The following is a 24,012-nucleotide window of genomic DNA, read 5'->3' as shown; positions in this document are numbered from 1 at the left end:
GCTTGAGGCTCGTCTCTCAGATCTACTCACCCGGTCCCAGCTGAAGCAAAGGCCAAGGCTGTCCAGCTGCTCCCGCATGGACTGGATGTTACTGAGGAGAGGAGACACAACAGCAGGATTAGGGGATGTATATGAACGACGAGGGCTCATGAGAACAGAATAGAGATTTCATTCACCTTTTAGTCCACTCTTCTGGGTCAAGACCTCTCTCGATGGCAGCATTCTCAGCTGGAAGTCCAAACGCATCCCAGCCCATTGGATTCATTACCTGTGGATGAAGTTAAAAATTCTGTGTTGGTGAGGAAATCATCAGTTATTCAACAATAAATTCATCTGCAGTGATTTTGAAGGCGGACACATTTCAAGTTGGTTTAACCTGCACATTCCAACCATGCTGTGTTTTTTTCAGGTTATCCATCCGTCCCATTCTTATGAACGTGATATCTCAAAATTGCCTTGAGGGGATGTCTTTTAATTTCATACAAATGCTCAGTTGGACTCACGGATGAACTGATTTGATTTTGGTGCTCGAGGGTCCAGGTCCCAATGGCCTCACAAAACAGGTTTTTAGCGTCTTGAATCTCAAATCTGCCTGTAAGGAATTTCTTCAAATCTAAATCAGTTGTTACTTGGACTCAAAGATGACATGATTAGATTTGAGGGGTGATGACCTCGTATGAAAAAGAAAAACATGTAGACTGAAACTGCAGAGGCATACAACCATGGGGCACTAATTATAAGTTTAATTTTATTGAGAAAATAAGTAAAAGATGTTACCTTGACTTCTGAGAAATAGTTCAGAGATTCAAACACTTTTTGTTTCTTTACTTATTCATTTTCTTTACCAAAAAGGATTTTATCCTCACACAAAACCCCAAATTCAGAAACCCCATGTTTGGCCGGTTTTAGACTATAAACAAGAACGCCTCGCATGTTGAGAGTTTGGCCTTTTCTTACTCCATCTGACATGTGACAGGAGCGTTTACACAAACAGTGCCAGTGGAATCAGAAATATTCGTTGCAAAAGGGTAATTTATTCCACAAAGTACTGCTGGGCTCCTCAACACACACGAACCTGTGTATGCTAATGTGTGTGAGTCCCAGCTGAGACCTCAACTCCATTACACATTGTGGTTCATGCTTGCAAACTGCCTGCAAATATCATGTCAAGGCCGCCATTATATAATATTATATAATAACTGATGCAAGTTACATAATAGGCAGTTTTTTTCCCAAAATTGCCCAAATCAGCAGCACTTTATATATTGCTCTCTACACACATTGGGTGTGATGCATTTTATTATACTGTTTACATTTTCATATTTTGTATGAGCGTGTTCTTACATTTTTTTCCTATTTTGTATTGTGTGCTATGTGCCTCTGACTCTGCTTGACAGGAACTATTGTCGACTCAAGACAACGTCTCTTTCACTCGTCTCGTTTTCCCTTTAGCGTCTCGTCTGAGCTTCTTCTCTTTTTTTTTCTGCCCGCTGACAGAGAAACGTGATCAAAGGATCAGGAGAGGAAGGCGTGAGCGGAGCAGTGGAGAGGCCGAGCGACGAGGAGTCGAGGACAGGAGGGGAGATCACTGTGCGGACTCTAACGGGTCTGATGTTTCAAACGAATCCGTATCCTTGGTAACTGCATGGGCTTCATTTGTGGAGCCGAGTGCTGGATGGTATTCGGCTGAGAGAGCTCAGCGCAGCAGACTGCTGTGACTGCTCAGGAGGAGCAGACGCACACTGAGAGCGAGAAAGGCCGCGTAAATAACAAAGCAGAGAGACACAAGCGCCTCATTAAGACATTTAGGCTGCCGTCCTGTTTATTCTGTGTAAATATGTTATTAAAGTGAAACAGAACTCAAATGGATGCTGTTCGAGGGAGCTGCGATGATGGAGTGAATTACTAGTGAGCTCAAATCTCAAAGTTCAAAGAGGCACTTTTTCTTTTCACTGCTTAAAGCTTCAGCACCACTTATACTAATGTCCACACAAAATGTGATGAGCAGTGCTACTCTTCACTAACCAATTATCAAGGAGACTTTCAGAACATTGCAGAGTATCAGTGAAAGTAATGGGGTGCGATATAAGACTTAGGAATGAGTGAGTGGAGGCTGATTTTATGACGATCCATCAACAATCATGTGGAGCAAATCAGCGCCAACTGGAGACAAAGCAGCTTCAGGCTCCTCAAGGTGCCGACGAGAAAGACACAGTCGTCTGGAGACAGGTTTTGAGAATGTTGACCCTCTGAGCCACAAGTGTCCACCTACACAGCTCCAGCTCAAAGCTTCTCTCAATCCGTGGCAGCTTTGAAATGCAATGCCGGCATTTGTCTGCTCTCTCATCGCAATGATTGGAACCAAACAGATAGTTGTTTCAAAATTCCACTCTTGCGTCCTATTAATTGGACAACTACAGAGCCAAGGATCAACCAAAGGAAAACACAACATCCCTGAGAATGACAAGATGAAGAAGAGCATGACTTCAAATGGTGAAAATTCCATCCATTTATTATCTATAACCAATCCCAGCTGACATCGGCCATGAGGCAGAGTACAACCTGTAAACCTTGGGCTACCGAAAGCTGCCCTCCTAACATCGTCCACAAATTTTCTGCCAGATCCCTATGTTAATGTCTGGAACATGTCGGAGTGAGTCCATGTGAGAACACAGGACGAAAAATGTCTGCAAAATTCCCAGCATGTGAGTGGGCGTGTGGATGAAAAAACTAAAAGAATAGAAATATCTCAGGATTAAAAGAAGGTGCCATACATGTAGACGCCAAAGAGGATATCAACTTGGAAAGACGACAAGATTCAAGAACCTTTGGTGACAAGGACCGTTTGTAAGTGGCGATGTGATGTAAAATTTAATTTCCGGACGCCCCAGACATTTTCCTGTTATCCTGAACATTCTTCATATGTGAAAGACAAAGACATTTTTCAGAGTTGATGTCTGACAATGTCTCTGCAGACTCAGACAACTACTCACATCCACGGTCGGTCTGCATGTCTTTGGTCTGTGGGAGAAACTCGGGGAGAACATGCAAACTCCAAACAGAAAGGCCCCTGTGAGTGCTAACCACTGATTAACAATGCTATTGCTAAAAATGATGAAAAACAGATCTAGTACTATGTCTGGATACTTCTAAGGCCGAACTGACATCTAGTCACCAGTATAGTTTTAGTTCCAAGAAACAGTTTCGCAAAACATCTCGTTGATCTACTCTGGCTCATTTGGACGAAAGCGTCTGCCAAATCAATACGTGTAAATACCACGAGCTCTGCAGTAGAGGTGCATACCAGCACCTGTAAAGCTTTACCATTAACATGTATATCTCATTTAATACAAACAAAGACCTGTGTTTAAGGACATCACATTCTGGTTGTAACAGGTTTTTACAGCATGCCAGACTTTTGTTGGCTGGGTGCAGTGATTTTCTCTCGATGATTAAACATAGTTTGAAGTGAGTTTAAAGGAGCTGGTGGACAGAGGAAGGCTGCTGGCAGACGTTTTATATTTACCCTCAACTCACAGTGTGAGTCTTCTGTGTCTACCTCAGAGAAAGTTTTACCAAATATGCCCCAAAAATATCCCTGATTGGAAGCCACGATTGTTTTTACTAATTTAGACGTGTTTGAAAAGTTGTGATTACTTTGGGACAATCTGCTGATGTGATGGAGAATGACAGGGACGTTGTGGTAAAATGTTTCTCGAACACTTTCGGGGTGTGACCATCGACAGACTGTACCTTCCTTAATTAGCGAGAGAATATAACGCTGCTGTGACAGATGCTCAGAGGAAGTGGACTCCTGGGCAGGAAGTATTTACCAGTCATGTGAAGCCATGTTCGTGTTCAGGGAGAAACCAGGCAGAGGCAGACGGGATTCTCTCTGAGACTCGAGAGGGATGATGCACACCATCGAGTGTAAAATCCACCAGGAAAAGAAGAAACAAGAGAAAGATGTCTGACGGATCTAGTGAGGACTGAGACGAAACCAAAGAACTGTCCGTGGACTGTTTTTGCCTTCGTGTCAGAAGGTTTGTGTGGTTTCACACTGGTTACAGCTTCATCTATTCTACACCAATCATTTACTGCACTGTTACAGAGCGAGTGCTGACTATCGACAGCAACACTTTGATGTGAAACAATCGCGAGTCAATAACAGACCAGAGTGCTTGTGATCGAGAGTATGGATTTTAACGTTACCTTATTTATATCTAATTTTAACCATGTAAAGAGAAGGTTCAAGATCATCACAGCCGCCACCTGTCAGCTTACAAGAGACACGAAAACATTTTCTTCCTTTCAGACTTCGTTCCTGTAATTACAGGCCTTTATTTTGAAAAAGCTCAATAGGTCTAGTGGTCATGAAAATCGATTTTTATGGAATCATTCAGTAGAAGTGAAACACTCCTAGTCAATAAAAGAGTGTTTTTATCCAGCAACATAAAATTATGACACATTAGAGAATAGAGTCTTTGTAGCTTGAAAACAACTTAATAAGACAACAATAAACAAATATAAGAAAATAATATAAACTTGAATGGTGCTTAGAGATCCACACTTGATTCAAATGGGTTCTTTCCAGTGGCTTCTGTGTAATTTTGTTCACAATCAAACCGACAAATCCACAGGGGTGAAAACATAATCTCCTTGGTGGAGGTTTAAAAAGCGTAATATAAAACAATCAAGCTACCATAAGACCTGAGTTAATCTAATGTGCATACTGTGCAAATGTTTGAAATCAATACAGCACAGCAGAAATCTATTACATGCACGCAAAGTGTAGACTAAGGTTGTGTAATTGAAAGACAATGGCAAAAGGAGTTATTGTGATCATGCAACTAATGTTAATGGGTGCTGAGGTTAGTGCACTACACTATGTACACTGTATAAGCAGGGACTGAGTTAAGTGACATAAAGCATGAGAGTTCACAGAGGCCTTGTGTAAACAGATCTTCTTAATAATGTGTTGTGTGTGCGTGGTGATGCGGAGCAGGAGCAAACAGATAAGAGCAGTGAGACACAGTGAGGGCAGACAGCGGCAGCAATCATATTGTCTGCACTGTATAATATCATGGGGCAGATACGGAGCGCTCCATTAACTCTGAATGAAAGACTGACTCACTGTTCCGGCACAGAGTTGTGGCTCCACGAGTAATAATGTGCAAACAGACGAGTCAACATGGAAATATGAAACGATGGTTGACCACAGTGAAATATGCTTTTCACAGAGAACCTGACGTGAACACATCCTCTGTGCTTTTAGCTAGTAGAGTCAGTTAAATATATCTTAATAAGAAAACAGGCCAGTTGAGCAAAAGACTAACACTTGTGCTGAGTTTTAAATTTATAAAAAATAAAGCAAAAATTGGCTTATATCTAAACTTAAAAGCAAAGTCACAATTACCTTATTATTTGAATGGACAACCACCTACTGTGAGAAGTTGTTGGGAAATTATATTCTATTGTTTGATTGAAGAATAACTGTCAAGTGAAAAATCTCCATAAACAACAGGTGGGGAATAAATTCTGATGATTAATTATAAAAAATTATAAATTCGATTTCATTTTTACGATCAGGGTGCGGTGGTTAGTGGGTAAGCTCGCTGCGTGGGGTTTGCATGTTCTCCCCTCCCCGTGTCTGTTCAGGTTTACTCCGGATACCCCCCCCCCCCCCCCCCCCCCCCACAGACCAGAAACCTGCAGGTTGGGCTTTGGTTAATTGGAGTTCTGAATGCGAGTATGAACGGTTGCTTGTCTCAGTACGTCAGCCCTGCCCTACACTTAAATTCTCTAAGCTGTGTGCACCTCTGATTCACGATGTGGATTAATTAACTTGGTTCCTCTGCTGCTTATTTAATGTGCAACAGGAGTTTCCCACTGGTTCAGCTGAGGAGTATTCTCGAGGGTTGGGTTTCCTTGCATCACTTGAGCAAACACAAATGATCCCATGGCCAAGCTCTCGCAAGTAACACAACGGGATCAAATTGTCTTCATGCTCCACTCAGCCCTTGATTATTCTGATACTACATAACAGCATTGTGACCTGTCCAGGTTATAACCCGCTCCCCTCTCCACGCCCAATGTCAGCTGGGATTGGCTCCAGCTCCATGCCATTCAGAGAACGAGCATTATAAAAAAAAAGGATGGATGGATAGATGGATTATAGTTTTGTAACAGAGTCAAAATAATGTTCTCTATCTAATTTTAGTGGGAAAAGTAGGATGTGAAATATTAAACCGTCATTAACCAAACGGATGTTCAGCATATATGGCCTGTTTCAGGGAGCAAAGCAGGAATAGAAAACGACATTTAATAAAAGACAAGTATACCTGATGGCCTCTCATTCTCTGGAAGTGGCCGATGGCGTCGCTGATGGTATACACGCGCACGTGGCCCATGTGCAGTCGTCCCGATGGGTACGGGAACATGGAGAGCACGTAGAACTTCTTCTTGGTGGAAACCTGAGAACGACAGCAGACGTTCAAATCACAGTGCAGAGGTATGAGATGACCTCACCCCATGTGGGAAGAGATCATGAAACTTTAATGTGGACGGAGAGGCAGTGATAACAGAGAAGCAGCTCTTTTCTTTAATATCTCTGAGTCTCTTCTGAATGGGTCCTCTATAAAAGTGCATTAACCTGATGGCATCAGGAAAGGAATAATAACTCCTCACACACAGAGCCAGAGCCCTGACTGACTCCTGCTGTATTACCGTTATGAGCCTCTAACTGAGTCTGATTACACTGTCAGAATGTGAACGCTGGCCGTGCGGCCGATTATGGATGGTTTACAGTCGCACGCTGTTACCACGGCAGCACAGTAAGTAGCGGTTACACCCAGCCATACGTGATTACAGGAAACCCGAGTCATGAATTTTTCAATAAATTAATTAGGAGCGGGGCTGTCATGAATTCACTTAATCACTGTCAGCCTCTCACAGACAGACCATTAGGATTTATAATGAGCCTGATCTGCAGGTCTGAGATCAGCCACGGAGCCCGGGGACGGTAATAGCTTGGATCATTTAGAGGGATGCTTATTAATCAATTAATCTTGAAATGGGACTAAATGAGTTTTCAAATGTATAAATAATCAGATCTGTGCACATTGATAGATTTTGACTCACCAAAGTAAAACTACACTTAGCTTAGAATTGACCTGTGGAGCTTTGGTTGGAGGTCGTCAGCTTTCAATTGTACTCATGCGACAGCTCTTTTACAACATGGCTGATGCTAGACAGGATAGAACTTAGGGTGAACACTCCAGTCCAGTAGAATTCAGGTTTCTGAAATCCTGAAGGATGTTGGTAAGCATAAGGGGAGAACCCATAAAGTACTGGTACAGATTCAGATCAAAGGGTTTTCTTTCATTTATTCTAACATTGTGAAACGTTTTTCAGCATGATCTTTGTTTTCTCAGAGAATAATTCATGGGTCTTGATGATTTTTTTTAATAATTTGGTGCAGATCCAAATAAAAGTCCGGATTTAGTGGATTTAAACCTGGTGAGGGGGCTTGTTGAGAAACTGTTAAAAAAAATACCCATTGCCCCTTGACATTTACATTCATCACAGTAAACCTGCTTGTTCATATTTGTGTCTACATTTAACAACTTGCAAGTTTTTTATCTTGTGCATGGAAGTCTTAAGTCCTCAACACATGATTCCACAATCCAAAGTCATGTTTTATTCCCTGGTGGAAGACATTTTGCTGCAAGCAGAACTGAAGTGATTCCTTGATTTACACAAAATGAATCTACTAATTGTTTATTTTGTTATTAGAAAGAAAAGATTTGTTGGTTGTGCCTTTTTCTTTGCTTTTCTGCTCCAATAATGTCAATATATTTAGTTTTTTGCGACATCCGTTAACTTAAACTGGAGCGTCGAAAACTTATTAGAGGTATTATTATTAGTGATCAAATATTAATATTTTTTTACTTTTAAACGGACCATGTGTGCAGCTTATTTTTTGAAAATAGCATAAACACGTTTCTAAAACCAGGATAGGATGTTTACATGCACCTAACACTGAGCAGGGATTCTTCAAAAACCTGATCGCATCTGGAGCTCTGCTGCATCTCTATTACCCTGATGTCAGGTAAGGGCTTTCTTACCTCCACCAGTGAGTCCTTCTGCCACTGGGCCATAATACGTGGATGCCACCATTCTTCCACCCTGCGCCGGGTCTCCGTCCGATAGTCCTTCTCCCACACTCCTGTCTCACTGAACAGAGTGCGGCTGCTGGGGGACGAGAGGTGGGGTGCTGGACTCAGGAGACGAGTCCTGATTCGGACACAGCGGGCTACAGCCAGTGGACACAGAGCCAGTCTTCTAACTGACACCTGCATGGTTCTGTTTCATGAAACACAGACAGACTTTGTAATGAGGGTAGACAGAGGGATAGTGTGATGGTAAAAAACTAGTTCTCTCTTTTTGATATCACTTTAAACCACCAATACACTGATGGTTGGAGAAAACAACTAATCTGAAAATAATTGAACAGTGCAGCCAAACATTAATGAAGCAATGAAGGAAAAACCTTCAAATATTAGAGAGATTATATGTTAGATGTGATGAATATTGTCAAAAGATGCTTATATAAATATATATATATTCAAAATTTGAATGGTAGCATAACACAAATTAATCACTGAAGTTTTCTAAGAGAATAACGTGATCGTCCTGTCCTACAACTGCACAGAAATAGTGTAATATATGTGTTGCTGAAATGAGTCAAATTTATAGGAATTAAAGAAACACTGAGCTTGTTTTGCAGAACAGTTAAAAACCCTCAAACTTCAGAGATACAGAAAACGACTCTGTAACATGAACTTCAGTCAAAGCTCCAAGTAGAAAACAATGCTGCCGAGTACAAAGAAGATATGTTGGCAAGAAAACATCTTATCCACAGAAAGGTGCGACCATGAGATGATAACAGTGGATGACCTAGAGACATAAATTGGGACAAAGCCATTAAACAGGCAGCACATCTGGATCCAGATGATTTGGATCTGAGTCCTATTGGGGTTTTTTCTCCCCCAGCTGCTGTTATTTTACACTCTGTGTTCCTTGCACCACGTCAGTCACAGAGCAGCGTGAGTTTGTGAAATCAGTGTTTTATATGCTGCCTCACAGCCTGTTCTCATGACACCGCCCGCCTGCTCAGAGGGAGGATGATATTCATCAGCTGATTTTTCACACACTCAGACACTCAGTCATCTCTCTGCTTCTCATCTGCCCTGCACTTTGAAAATGTAGATTTTGCGTTATAGGAACTCAACCTGGTTAAAAGCTCAAATCGCAAGAATTTAATGTCCCTCAAGTGTTTGTAACTACATGTGGAACGAAAACAGGATAAATCAGATTAGTGCATAACAAATGACTGTATTTGAAAACAATACATTTATGTAGGCTAACTTTAATGAGACTGCAGTGTGGTTTTGCTCTCGTGTGGCTCGATGTTGGTCAGACATACAACTGCATGTCAGGAAAAATAATATCTGACCTAGATTCGTCTTATTTACACACAGTCACACACAAGTATATAAACACAGTTGCCACGGTAACATAAGAAATCTGGAAGTCTCTGCCTCCTCGGTAAAAGAGGAGAATCAGCACTGATCTGACCCGTCACAAGAACGTTTCCGCTGCCGCTCAGCTTCTGAGCATCAGGGAGCGAGAACTTTATAAATGCTGAATGGAAGAAGTGATCATCTGCCTGGCCCGACACCAGAGTCTGGTATAAAGATGTAAATGAGGTAAACAAACATTATGATCCACGGAGAACTCGCTGAGGAGGTTGTTATATTTTCTGTCACAGGAGAGAAGCAGCTCAACCAGAAAGTGCAGAGGTGGGGACATGTAATTCTTCAGGAGAGTGGATAAAAAAATATATATATTTTCATAAGCAGGTGAAAAAGATACGTTATGAAAGACACTTTTAGCGACAAAGGTTTTCATTTAAATGTCTGAAGAGTGTAGGACCTCTACATCATTCACTAATAGTCTGAGCAGCCTGGAGGATTCACTGACCACAGAGGAGAAATGTTTGTGGTAAAACTGTGCACTCTTTCAAGAAGGACCGTAAAACCAGAGGAAAGTTGTCCCCTCGCCTCCTAATCCTCCTCTCCTCTACCTCTCCTGTCCTCATCCCTCTCCTCTCCTCACCCCTCCTTTCCTTTCCTCCTCTCCTCCTTTCCTCCCCCCCCTCCCCCCCATCCTCTCCTCTCATCTCTCCTCTCCCCACGTGCATTTTGGGAATGTTTTTTTGCTAAATTCTCTCGAGTATATCCTGAGCATTGCAGCAGCCACCACTCCCTCAGGCAGGCCGAGGCCCGGAGAGCCGAGCACTCAAGGGGGTGAGCATCTCCGGCGGTGTGACTGAGTGAGTGGGCTGAGGCGAGAGACTGAGAAAATGTTTCTATGGTGACTGGGCTCATCTGCCTCTTAGAGAGCGACCGTAAATATCTGCAACAGCTCGCTGACAAGAGGAAAAAGATAAAGCTTCAAAATGTGGAGAAAATTATTTTCTTGGTACAAGGGTTCTTACTTTAATTCCTACTCTTCTTATAATCCGATATTTATGAAAATGTATTGAAAATTCTTTTGTAAATAAGATAAAAAAAATTACTAATATATGTTTACCTTAATCGGGCAAAAGGTTTTGAAGTTTTATTTTGTGAAATAAAAAAGCACTTTTTATAAAAAAATTAACATATAAAAGTGTCTGAAAGAACAATATAATTAATTATTGAATTTATAATTTATTCAAACAAACTGATTCATATATTCATATTTTTGGTATGAGCAGAAATTTTGGCATAATATTGGTGCTGAAATGAAACAAAAAGTCCAACCAGAAATATGATTATGCCCCCATCATATCATACATTGATGAAACTGAAAATGTGTCTGTCATAAGCAATTATATTATATTATTAGATTAGGGGTTTGTGTTGTTCTAATAGTGTGACTGAGTTTTATTGTTCGTCTCTTCCAGATCAAAATATCCACATGACAAATAATCCTGTAAAAACTGGAGATGAAATGATGTCGGTAATTTTACATTTTACAACCAGCACTGATCCATTAATGATCAAATCTATTGTCTGATCGGTCGATTAATCGTTACAGCCTTATAGCTCTCCTATATGTCTGTGTGAGAAGATGACAGGTCGTTGACCAGCAGGACATCTTGTTTTCAGTCAAACACAGTGGTGAACAAAGGTAAATGTAACGAGTTAAAGTCTTGATTTACACGCATTAACGTGTCTGTGAACTGAACCTGGTATTATCTAGCTGTCAGATGTAACCTCTGGTCTGTCCACACAGAAACAAACGCTCATCAGTTAGCGTCAGATAACAACTTTTTTAAATCACCTTCTGTTTCACTTCCAGCTCCTGTGCTTCCGCGTTACTGTCCCAATCTCATAAAACCGATAATCCACAGTGAAACACTCATGTCCATCTTTAAAATGCGCTGGAAACGACCTGTTTCCTCTCATCACGACTGCACCACAGGCGCCGCCATCTTGCTTTCAATAAACTTTATTAACACGACGTTGGTCGACAACGACAAACCCACGTGGTTTAAACAGGCTGCTTTGATATTCCTTCAATATTAGAATATTCTAACGTTATTATTTTCATCAGTGTGTGTGTGTGTGTGTGTGTGTGTGTGTGTGTGTGTGTGTGTGTGTGTGTGTGTGTGTGTGTGTGTGTGTAGCTTATACATACTTATGAGGACATTTCACAACCTGGCAACCCCGTCAAGTTTTAGTAAATCACTTACTAACCATTCATAATGCTGTTTCAGCATATAATGTCTTTAAATAGGTCGCCTTTTCTCTTAGATAAAAGAAAATAGATTTGATGTCTGGTTGAACCATGAGGGCTCCTTAGAAAAACTTCCCCTTCCTAAAACTTCTATAAATCACTGTAGATATCAATATTACTTTTCACTGTACTTTCACGTTTTCAAATCACTTACTATTTTATTCAACTGTTTCATCAGTTCTGATCATGAATATCAAATATGCATTTATTTTAACATTTTGAAACGCAACATTTTAAAATATAAATCTACAATTTGCTATTTCAAAAAATCTAAACATTGATTATTTTCTATGTGAATGACATTTATTTCGAATGGTTAACACAGTCTGGGATATTTCACTTATCTACAGCAACCTTTACTTTTTTGCATTTATTTTATTAATTATTTTGTGCACCGTCTTTTGAAAAATAAATCTTCCCTCCCAGCACCTTAAGAACAAACATGTCCCCTAAAAGTGTTGGTGTTTTTTGTTATTTTCCAGGGTCAAATGTCGGCAAGTTAAAGTGAATCAACTCAAATATTAGTCCTTCACAAGAGGAAGTACAAGAAACGAGACTGAAATAATGATGATACAAATTCACTGCAGCTCTACAAGTATCTCAGGAGATTATTTCATTCTACGTGATTTCCTAAAGAAGCACTATGTCTTTGATGCTACCTCTCAGTGTAAAGTGATAGGTGACCGACAGAGCACCTCCACTCACTTCGTCTTCATCGCAGAGACATTGAGGAGGATGATGGAGCGGGGGGGGGGCAGCGTCTGATCTTCAGTCTCTGTCTTTCTTCGACCTCTCCCTGTGGCTCTCACGTTTGATCTGGCAGAAGAAGTGAGGGAAGACAAGAAGAAGGGGGGGGGGGTGGGGGTGTTATTAGCAGGAGATCGAGACAGTTTCTCAGCCTGACGTCAGAGAGCTAAACTCTGCTCCGGCCTTCCGCCGTATATCAGAGCTAAATGGGCACCTCCGCCCAGGGCACCGCAGGATGTGGTGAGGAAGGAGGAATGGTTCAGGGAAATGGGTTTTTGACACAGTTGAGACTCTAACACTCCACACAAAGCCTGATGAATCAATGTGATTCTCATCTCCTTCTCAGGTCTGTATTTCATGGAGGACTGCAGGCGCTGGACAACAATGTTTTATCATTTTTTCGTAACTGAATCTGCAATTCAAGATATGGGAAGAAAGAAATTTGGAAATGTTGCTCTTTCAGTTTAATGTAATTCTTTATGTTCCACTCTAAAATGTATTAAAAAATACTCATACTAAAGCAATGCAAATGATAGATTGAAAATTAGAGGGAGAATAAGGTGAGCTTAAGGTCACAACTGCTTTTATAAACTTTAGAAGTATTTGAAATCAACCATAAAGCACGGAAGCAGTGTGACACATGTCAAATTTCGGATTTAAACTTTGTACATTTTAACTATATCATACTTTGAATCTATTGGAGTCAACTGATCTTCCCTCATCAACTCGATGAAAATATGCACATTTTTTCCAATTCAAATTTGGAATGTCTAGTTTTTAATTTCTAGACTTTAAAACTGTGAACAAAAGTTGAAGCAATGAATGTTCCTGTAACATTGTGGCACATAAGTGAGAGTCATAGGCATCATCATATAACAGGAGCAGATGGAGGCTCCATGTCCTCGGGGAGCGTCTGAGAGAACAAAGCCAGTTTATTGCTGGAAATGTGGAGAAACAAAAACACGAAAATAAAAGATGGAGCCACTTCTGTGAACGTCTCACCGTCTTCACAGGTTCCAGCTTTGTCTCAGTGCTCCTCTTCTTTGTGTTGGACTCTAATTAACAGTTTTAAAATACCACTTGGCTTCATTTCTCAGTTTGATGATAAATTCTTTCATGTATTTTCAGTTTCATGAAAGTTGAGCGTTTTTGGACCGCCGCATTTCCTCCGAGTCCCGGTTGCAAGAAGCCTCTGTAGTTTTTCAAACAAATCACTTGTGAGAGCAACCAATCATCCTCATTTTCCACCCACATCCCCGATCCCCCCATGACAAACAACCCATGGTAATCACCCCCCCTCTCTCCCTGTTTCGCAGGACGATTGCATTTCACCAGCAGAGAACCCGATGACAAACGACCACACAGAGCTGCCCGAGCAGCAATGCATAAGGTGGGAAGCAGATGAGGGGAGAGGAAGTGGGGGAGGGAGCAGGGCTGACTTGTCTTCACCTGTCCAAGGTGACCTTTCGGGATCGGGCGCGTGATTCACAATCCACATCCGCCTCAATAAGCAGTGGGACCGTGGTGCCTCGGCGAAGCAATCTCGCACCATCTCGGCTTCCTGAGAACGGGCTGATAGGTTCTTCGCACGTCTCTGACCGAGCTTCAGAGAGCCTGATGGGTGTGATGTCATTTCCAGGGCCTATTTCACGTTGACAGGCCTGTGCGTACCTTCGCTTATCTGTGCTGGTGAAACACAAAGGCCTGGGAGGGAAACACGGTGGTACAGAGGAGATGAGGAGGTTTTTAGCTGGAATAAGACTTTACAGAATCTGTCAGCAGCATCCCTCTCTACGCTGATCTCTCCTGCTCTAATATCCACACACTGCTTCGCCACACTCTCTCATTTATGATTAAAAAGATGACGATTCTCCAACGCGCAGACTGTTCTACAAAACCACACATTTGTTATGTCTTCTCTCCCAGGATCCCGATGCAGCTTCTTCGCAATTACTGTTGCTAATTAGTGCAAAACTCCTCTGTGCTGCACGTCTCCGAGATGCACCCAGTCCAGCTGTAAGCGTCGACCAGGCGGAAATCTGATTAAGATTCGAAGACAACGAGTTTTAAATTGCCATCTTATGTCCTCGAGTCAAATTTCATGTCTTCATGAGCATTTTAATTGCCCTCAGTTAAAGGTTAACAATGAGGAACAGAGGCAATCTTCAAAGTGGAGGAGTGCTTGGGAGTTCATTAAATCAAATGAAAACACATGTTTACTGTTTAAATAATAAGCAGTGGTTAAAAGTAACAACAAAGTACATTTTTAATCAAATATTGTACCACGGATGTGAATGTACCTGCACTCAACCTGAGGATTTCCATTTTGTGTTATATTTAAAATTTTTACTCCACTACATTTCAAGGAGTGGGCACTGCATTTTAATTGGCCCTGAGGGTGACAATCACAAAAAACTTTTTGTCAGCATTTTCTTCCTGTCAAGGAGACGGACATTTGTCCAATCAGTGTAGAGTGTTGTTCATTGCAGGTACCTGCCTTCTCTGTGATTTGAAATTGTGATTTGCACTCCAGGGCCACCGTATTTGACAACTAGTTATGTGAGAGTAATCAACAGACCATCAGTTATGCTTCACATGGAGTCCTGAGTACATTAAACATTAAAGAGTCCTGTTAAGTAATTCAATTATAGAATAAAAAAAATTTCAAGATCTTTTCAATTTAATCGTATTGAATGAGACGCATATTTATGGATTAAAGCAGCCAGCAGTGTATGAGCAGTTAAAATTAATTGACCGCAAAATACCAACTGAGAATTATGATGCTGCTTACATGTTAATGTAGTGTTATGATTACATTATTAATTATGAGTTTTTCCTTTTTTAAACACTAAATGCTTAATTGGTATAGATAAATAGATGAATGGATGGATGGATGAATATATTCCACAGATTCTCCCCCTTCATTTTGACTCATTGGGTTCCTGCCTGATCTCAACCACGTTAACACTCTGGTCTACACCCACCTGCTGAGAAAAGGAGATTGGCTTCTAATTGGAGACTCCTCAAAGGAAAATCTTTAGGGCTGTATAGACGTATTTATTCTTGATCCAATGATCACCGCTCTACAGCTCTGCCCAGTCTTTACAGTTTGTCTCCAGCACCAGAGAACTTGCTGCCCCTTTACGTGATCCTACTCTGACTGGTGCTGCGTCTTCAGAAGAAAGAAACACTTATCTTGTGATGGACAGGACCTGAATGCAGCCTTGCTATGAATATCTGTGGCTGCCCTAAACATCAAACATAGTGATAACAATGACAATGATGTTATCATTCTTATTTTTATCAAATGTGTGTGTGCGTTCGTGTGTGTACGTGTGTGTGTGTCTGTGTGTGCGCACTGCTCCCCTGCTTCTAGGGAAACCTCTGTTTTGTTGCCGTGGTGATTAGCCCTGGCAGTGATTGGTGGTATGACAGGACTACAGGAGACAGATGGGGGGGGGATTCATCAGACTGAGCTGTAAACGCTTGAACGTTGAGGCTGCGAGGATGTCTGTTCCCAATCCTCAACTTCTAATGAAGTAAGTTTTATGTGAGGCTGCTGCTGACTGATCCGGCACTGACACGCTGACGAAGGCCAGGAGCCACTAACAGGTCCTCCTCCTCTTCGGTTTCCTAAATAAAGAGCCACACTTCGAGAAAATGAATGTTTCATATGTTCTCCTTCGGCACAAGAGACTTTTATCTTAGTCCCATTTGCATTTTTGTCACCAGAGCAATTTACATTTTTAAAGCATAATTAATGAACAAGAAAGTCATTTACATTTCCTTGCTCTGCACACCAGTACATTGTCTAGAGAGCGTATCTGAAGCGGAGGGACCAGCATCGGGAAATGTGTGGGAGTATTTGCGAGCGCCAGAGAGATGTCTGAGTGTGAGAGAGAACCAAATAACTATGTGATTGTTTTGAAGCAAGAAGGTTGTGTAAAATTCAGTCGTAATTAAACGGAGACAAGAGGCCCGGGGGCTTTCAGGTGCAAATTGAGGCCAAAGACTCTTTCTGTTCAGCTGACCCTCACATCAAATACACGGAGGCTGGCCTCCAGAGCAAATTATACCATTTAAACAGCGCAGAAGAAAACAATTCATGGCCATTCATACAGTAAATCCTGGTCGGCGAAGATGAAAGAGAATAATTCATCACCATTTCACCTCCGGTCAATGACCCAATTCTGTCAATAGCTTATTATCTTTTCTGATGCATTATATATACTTTGTTAGGGAGAGTACACTGGCAGAAAGCATAATAACGTCCTCATTGAAAACCAAATCACACTTGCTCAGAGGCATGATACATGGAAAGTTAAGTGATTGGGGAAGGGGAAAACCTCTGCAGGAGGGTGGAAAGAACACGAGCATGTCAAATATAAAATGAATACACTTGCCTCAAGTGACTCCATTGTGTTTTTAAAAGGCCTGGGACCTTGATTTGGGATTTTAAATATCTAGTTTGGGCTTTTGTTGCATTATATTGACAGATGCATCTATTGCAAATTTTTGCTAAAACTGATTTTAAAAAATTGACCAACATAATTTAATTGTAATAAAACATAGTTTAATTAAGTGAAACAAATTAATTGGTTCTGAACATAGGCTGTATGTGAAGATGGTCAACGGGTCTTCCCTTCCTGCCACTATCCAAAAAGGAAACCAAGATATTGGGATTACGATTGCTAACATCTTACGGATTTGGAACATGAGCTGCGTAGTAACTATCAGGGGTGGAGCTGCGGCATCAAGGACCCTGTTTTTTAGCATCGAATAGCCAATTATTTTGACCTATACTGCAGCCAACCACCAGGTGGCAATCAAGACACTTTGGCTTCGATTTTAGGGTGCAACCAAGTCGTCCATCTTTATTAACAGTCTATGGAACCACCCCTTTGTCCACATCTGCACCAAAGACAGCCCTATCAAGGTGAGGAAGGTCAGCCTCTTATGTCTCTGTCATCACAATCTATGCAGTTCAGCTCTGAGATGCATTCATGTCTCCTATAGGACACAGTGTGTCCTCTGTGCTAAGCGCGATTTGGGCCAACCACAGCTCACCTGAGACCGCAGCTCGAAAAAGGCTCCTCGCCAAAAACCAAACAGATGTTCCGTAGCTACAGTCCTCATGTTCAAACTTTTATTAGACCTCCCCAAAATTGAGATTAGCTGCGGTTGTGTCCCCAGCTGTAGTTCTGATCAGATTTTCTGTTTGTGATAAAAGTGTGGGATCCAAAAACCAAATAGCGTGGCGGAGGCGGGGAGGTGGGAGTGACTGTGTCCTCTTCGGCAGCAGATACAGCAGCCAGGTGACACATGCTGCTGTGTACAAAACCCCTGCTGCTCCACCACAGTGGAGGCACATGTTTATTGATGTGTCTGGCTGCCCCTGAGCGCACAACAACATGGCCGAGAGCAACAACCACCAACTTACACACAGCTCTCAGAGCAGACAACAGATGAATAAATAAAGCAAATGGGTCATGGACGGTTGGACTCTCTGTAGTGATTTCATATATAGAAACTTAGAAAATATAACTTTTTATCATCTGCAACAGGCGGCTTGTGATGTTGCTGTTTAAATGAATGAGACCAAACCTGATGCTAAACAACTCAGCGAGAGAAATTGACGCGGCCGCTGTTGTAGGATCGATCCCCACTGGAAACGCTGTGTCTGTGAGAAGCTGCTACACCGGGAGAAAAACTACAACTGTAAATATAGCAATGTGAACTTTTGGATTTGAACCCTGAGTGTGCTGAGTTGCAACTGTGTTTCAGAATAAACGCTCAAACACAAAACCTCACACAGTCTTTTCTTTCTTGTCTAGTAGCTGGTCGTACATGCAGCGCTCAGAGCAGATGATTTTATGACTGAGGAGAAAAGATAGATTAGAGACGAGATGGATTTTTCAATGGGAGTATTTAGTTTGAACTGTGTCCTTGCACTCTTACATTTGTGCAGATTGAGCACAGAAAAAACAAGTTGTGACAAAACCAGGTTCTCGATATTAATGTTTTGTTGCTGAATGAAGGGAAATTCTCTCAAATGACCACCCTTTCACTTTATTTTTCAAAAGCGATGCTTTTTGACCCTCCTGCCTTATATTTTACATAATTTTCATACACATAAGAGCATTGGTTTGGATTTTTGCCTTTACCTCTTTCTACCTGCCGCTGTGCTCTTGAGCAAAGGGTTTATAAATCCCTGTTGCTGAGCGGGACTGATTATTCAGTGGCCGTGGTTGGTGCTCTACTCGGTGAATGTACCCTGATTAGATAGAGGTTCGGGAGTTAATCTTTCCTGCATGGCAAACAGATTAACTTCTTATCTTTTAGCTCAGTCGCTCTGATGAAACAAGAGTCTAATTTATTGGTGCAACCTCGTTGGTTACTCTCTGTCGCCTGAAATCCCACCGTGTTTCTCGGCTTAGTGGCCTTCACAGTCACCAGAGCTCTAAATATTAAAATACAGTCCCTGAGCACTTTATTAGGGACACCTACTACTCGTGTGTAAGGCCCTTCTTTGCTTCACTTCTTCATATCTGAGTTACCACAACATCTCTCTGATTTCCTGCTCCACATTGACCCTTGTTGCATCACATCATTTTTGCAGATTTATCAGATGCACATTCGTGCTGCTAATTTCCTGTTCTACCACATCTCAAAGTGGAATCTGATCTGGTTCCTGGCGGAGGCCTCATGAAACCAGTTTGTGAAGTGAAACATTATCCTGCTGGAAGTATCCATTAGACGATGGTTAAAAGACACGGACATGTTCAGCAACAATACTCAGATGTCTGTGGTATTTGGAACATGATCGGTTGGTATTTAAGAAAACAATCCCCACCACCACCAGTTTGGACTGCTGACACAAGGCAGGTTGGGTCTATGGTTTTTTCTTGCCAAATACTGACTCCACCATCTGCAGCCTCAGCCGAAAACTAGATTCGACAGGCTGCATCTGTTTCAGAGTCTTCTACTGCCCAGCTTTCATGCGTGAGGGGGTCCAGTGCAGCCTCACATTTTAGTTTCTTGGCAGACAGGAATGGAACCTGACTTGGTCTTCTGCTGTTCTAGACCATCATCTGTGAGAACCCCTGCCTGAGGGGATTTTAAAATACCATATACCTCTGCACTTGTTTCAGGACACTCAAACATGTCATCATCTGGAGGAAAGTTGATCTCTGTGTTATCTCACCAATTGTTGCCTGTCTGTATATAGTTTTTACTTGTCATTTATGTTGTTGTTCTTTCCATGAGCAAAGTTCCTTTGTCTGTGTCTGTGCGTCTGTATTATTACACATATGTATTTTTGATATTTTCCCAGTGCAGATAAAAACTATCATCTTAAAACCATGAATGTCTGTGCAAACTCCTGCAGCAATCCACCCAATAGATTTGACAATATTTCAGTCTCGACCAAAGTGGTGGACTGACCGGCTGGATGGTTATTTATTTCAGCAGTAGCAATGATACAAGTTTCTCATGAAAAGTTTGATGAGTGATGCATGTGGCCCTCCAGAGTTATTAATATCAATGTTACTATAGTTCTATTGAGCAGTATATTGGTTATTTTTGTCAGCACCATTGACTTTGACTTCTTTAATCAAACTAAATAGATAAAATCAATAAGATTCACAGTTTCCCTGACAGATCTTTATTGATGAGCGTTCACAGAAGGTTTTAAAGCAGAATCTATGGTTCATAATTTTTGTAAAAACTGTGCAAAAATATTCACATTTAAAAAATAAATCTTGGGAGGATCTCTCTTTAATGTCTGGGCTGAAGTTTCTGAGGGGTCTGACATTATGAATTCTAGATTTATGTCAAGTGTTGGCTCTGACCAATTGGTTTGGTCAGGGTGGTGCCACAAGTTGACCTGGAGAGTGTGCCACTGCCACATGTCTCATCCTGGGAGACAGATGAGAGCTCAGCCTGTGGATCTTATCAGATCCTTTTCTTTTACTTGGATTGTCGAATGAAGGAGGTATAGCATGCGAAGCTCGTGTGTCCCTGCATGCGCACTGGAGGGTCTCTCCTCACCGCACATGTGTTCGGAGCTCAGCTCACACCTGGAGAGACAGAGGAGCTGGGAGCTGTGATGAAGAGGCTCTGCGCACGGAGCTGCTCAGCCTGCCCCTCTCCTGGAAAAGCCACAACACGCCACATTTATTAATTTGGAGACTCCAGCGGGAGGGGGGCTGGGACGCGCGCATGCATGTGACAAGCTTTCCACCTTTTCCGTCGGGCTGGGTTTTGAATCTCTCCATCGCGAGCTGCAGCTTTTTAAAAGCCACCGGAGTAAGTGGCATCTCCGAGCCTCGCGCGCCTCGTCCGATCGTCCGTCGCCCGCGGATCGTCTCAGAGACCATGCGAGGAGGAGAGACGCGCCCTGTGCCATGCTGAACAACTCCCCGACCCTGCTGCTGGCTCTGACCGCGGTGGCCGGACTCCTCCAGCGATGCCAGGGCTGGAGCGACGAGGACCTGCTCCTGCCGCCCATCAACTCCTCCAACAGGTTCATGGCCAACCTGGAGGTGGACGTGCGCTTCTCCAAGAGGAGCGTGGAGGAGAGCGACGCCTCGCCCGACGCCGCCGCCGCCGCCGCCTCGTCCCCGCTGCAGAGCCTGTCCCAGTGCAACGTGAGCGTCCAGCGGCTGCTGCCCACCTCGCTGGTGGCCCGCTGGGACAGCAGCTTCGGCTTCCAGTGTGACGTGCTCCTCTACACCACCAACAACCACGGCAGGGCGTTCTTCTCCGCATCTTTCAACAGGGCCATCTCGCCCGTCGTCGTCGAGCACCTCGGGGTCAACGGGGGTCAGCAGGAGCTGCGGCTGTGCGTGGGCTGCGGGATGTCCCGGTACCGGCGGTTCGGTCAGGGCCGGACGCGGGGCCAGCAGAGCGGGGACCAGGTCGCCTTCTGCTGCGTGGATTTCAGCCTCGACGAGCTGAACGGGGACAAAAGTTGGAGGCTGAACCGAAAACCCATCGAGTCGACACTTGTGGCTTGTTTCATGACTCTAGTGATCATCGTGTGGAGTGTTGCTGCTCTCATATGGCCGGTGCCCATCATTGCAGGATTTCTGCCCAATGGCATGGAGCAGAGGAGACCCAGATAACTGAAAGGACCTTTATATTGATTATAGCCTGTGCTGCCTATACTATAATTGTAGCCATTCAGCTCTTCACACTCTTGGAGGGTTCTGGGAACTTTTTTGATGAGATGCTTTCTTGTGGGTATTCTTTACTAAACCTCCTCCTCTTTAGGACAACCAAGGTAATGTATGAAGAATTACACTAGCCAATAATAGTAATCTATACTGGGACCAATACCAACGTGTTTTGTATACCCTTGTAGGCCTTCCTATAGATTATGTCAGCCGTGCAAACTTTTTCTCCTTCAACTGTGTTTGTATAGTTTTTAATCTTTTTAGAAAAGTTTTTGCCTTATGCCATGTGAAGGACTTTTGCACTGAAAACCAAACTCTAACATGTGCCGTCACATACAGTACTATATATAATATATATTCAACCTATAGTCATGTTCAGAGTAAGTGTGATAGTTTTCATTTCCAATACATTATGAAACATCGATGTTGTTTCTGACTGACATAGACAGAGGTTCAGGATTTATATTGTTAGATTTCTAATGTCAAGTTCAGTTGTGCTTATTTGTAGGCTATTCATGTTTAAATGAAAAATAAAATTGATTATAGGCTATAATTCAGATTCTCTCTGACCTGTTTTGTCTGTAGCCTAAATCAATTTACTTCTCACAGATTACAGGTGAAGTTCACGTTTGAGCCCATAATGCAGTGCTTGTCTAAGGGAAACTGATTTGACATGAGATGCACCTTGAAGTTATGACAATAGGAAAACTGGGCCAAATCAATACTGATAATAGTTATAATAATTCACAAATTACCTCAATTTGTAAGGTTAATATATGGAGATATTGTCAGTTAACTTTACTTTGATAAATGAGTGTTACTTTATGACTGAACAATGAGCAGCATCTTCTTGTTAACGCTGGCTCGGGGGGTTGTGAAATCTTTATACACTGTTGTTTAATGTTAAACCATTCATAAAGGCTTATACTTTCAATTCAAAGAAATCTGTATTTGAGTCATTGAGGTCATCCTTGGTTTCCATCTCCTCATTTTAATGGACTGTGTAAATAACTGAAGCTTCAAACAATCACTCGCCATATTTAATGTAAATGCTTGTTTTATCACAGAGAGGGGAACTATTTCTTTGCCGTTCAAGGTTTGACCACACAGGTTAAAGTGGATGAACTGGTAGGCCACAGCCGTGCAAATACAAGATACAGGGACCAGAGCAGACCAGCCAGAGACTTTATCAGCCTGAGCTGACAACGACACTACTGAGCTGACAGATTTGTGACGGTGACAAACTCTGAGGGAAACTTTCACATTAATATTGTGGGCACAAAGCAGTCAGAGATGTTTATCTGGTAGAAAACAGATTAGTAAACAGGTCACCGATCATGGAGAAAATAACAGGCTGTATCATCCGTAACATTAAAAGAGATAAATGCTTCAGTGCTTCGGTGTTGCGGCTGATTGGGGTATCTCTTTTAATACTTTATTTTTGTTTATTGCATTTTACAAAGACTAGACAACCAGACAGAAGATTGACAGAGGGATAGAGGGAAAAATGGGAAAAATGAACATATGAGCATATCATATATGTAAACGCTGCTTGTTGTACAGAGTACTCATAAATGCTGTGTGTTAGATCTTAAACACTGAAACATGGTTCATAAATAAGCTGAAGGAGTCAGTCAGTCCTGGCCTCACCTAAAGGAGGAATGGGCCTGAATAGATTTTTTAGTGGAACTGGTTCTCAAAAACCTTGGTGTCTGTCTGTATGATCGAGATCATATCAGCCATCCAATCATGAAAGGAGAAGGTGATCATTCCTGTCCCTCAGAATGAGTCTTTTGGCAGTGATCATCCCGAGCGTATAGAAGTTACTCAAATCTCGTCAGATTATTTTTTATAGCAGGTTGAAAACTACAGGAAATGAGCCAAAGTAGTTTACAAACATGGCAAAAGCGTTGTGGAAAACAATACAAGTGTGGATAAAAATAAAGTAAAACCAATGTTGCTAGAGGAAGACGCAAAAAATGAATCACAGGATAAAGGTAAATGAGATAATAAGAGAGAGAGCAGCAGAATCATGAGACAGAATCAGGGTGAATTGTGGGACAGGAAACTATTCCAGAGCTACTTAAAATAATGCATTATGTCTATCGTGGAAATTATCAACTGTGAGTTCATGACAAGAACGTATTATATCATAGGCCTAAATCATCTATTTGCAATATTAATGCTTTGTTTATAGATGAGAATCCGTTTTAGTTCACTGTTAAGGTTCAAATTAAGCAGT

General features: G+C 42.0%; 2 protein-coding genes and 1 long non-coding RNA gene across 4 annotated transcripts in view; 1 reads left to right on the top strand and 2 right to left on the bottom strand.

The window, feature by feature from the left end:
• The window catches only part of lars2 (leucyl-tRNA synthetase 2, mitochondrial), a 34,062-nt gene extending 22,524 nt beyond the window's left edge, over positions 1-11,538 (bottom strand). The window contains exons 1-5 of one of the 2 annotated variants that reach the window (XM_053431661.1): positions 11,392-11,538; positions 8,127-8,364; positions 6,342-6,473; positions 177-268; positions 31-91 (exon numbers count right to left, since the gene is read on the bottom strand). In XM_053431661.1, coding sequence (XP_053287636.1) covers positions 31-91; positions 177-268; positions 6,342-6,473; positions 8,127-8,360 — 519 coding nt within the window. In that variant the 5' untranslated portion in view covers positions 8,361-8,364; positions 11,392-11,538. Of the gene's footprint in view, positions 1-30; positions 92-176; positions 269-3,833; positions 4,973-6,341; positions 6,474-8,126; positions 8,365-11,391 lie in introns of those variants that run through there. The other variant, XM_053431662.1, reaches the window with a different exon arrangement.
• Positions 11,539-20,241: 8,703 nt separating this feature from the next.
• On the bottom strand, positions 20,242-20,954 carry LOC128449900 (uncharacterized). Its single transcript, XR_008339922.1, has 2 exons — positions 20,837-20,954; positions 20,242-20,744 (listed from the first exon to the last, which is right to left on the bottom strand). It is a non-coding gene; the product is annotated as an uncharacterized LOC128449900 (long non-coding RNA).
• A 45-nt stretch (positions 20,955-20,999) lies between these two features.
• Positions 21,000-22,323, top strand: LOC128449898 (transmembrane protein 158). The gene has a single exon (XM_053433243.1). The coding sequence runs from the start codon at positions 21,000-21,002 to the stop codon at positions 21,717-21,719; it is 720 nt and encodes a 239-aa protein (XP_053289218.1). The 3' UTR covers positions 21,720-22,323.
• Positions 22,324-24,012: the final 1,689 nt, after the last annotated feature.

The sequence above is a fragment of the Pleuronectes platessa genome, chromosome 10, assembly GCF_947347685.1.
Source record: "Pleuronectes platessa chromosome 10, fPlePla1.1, whole genome shotgun sequence".
Classification (NCBI taxonomy): Eukaryota; Metazoa; Chordata; class Actinopteri; order Pleuronectiformes; family Pleuronectidae; genus Pleuronectes; species Pleuronectes platessa.
This window is presented reverse-complemented; position numbering and strand designations above follow the sequence as displayed.

Bases quoted from the DNA above. Each gene is read 5' to 3' on its own strand.
- LOC128449898 (XM_053433243.1), top strand. From the start codon at position 21,000: ATGCTGAACAACTCCCCGACCCTGCTGCTGGCTCTGACCGCGGTGGCC.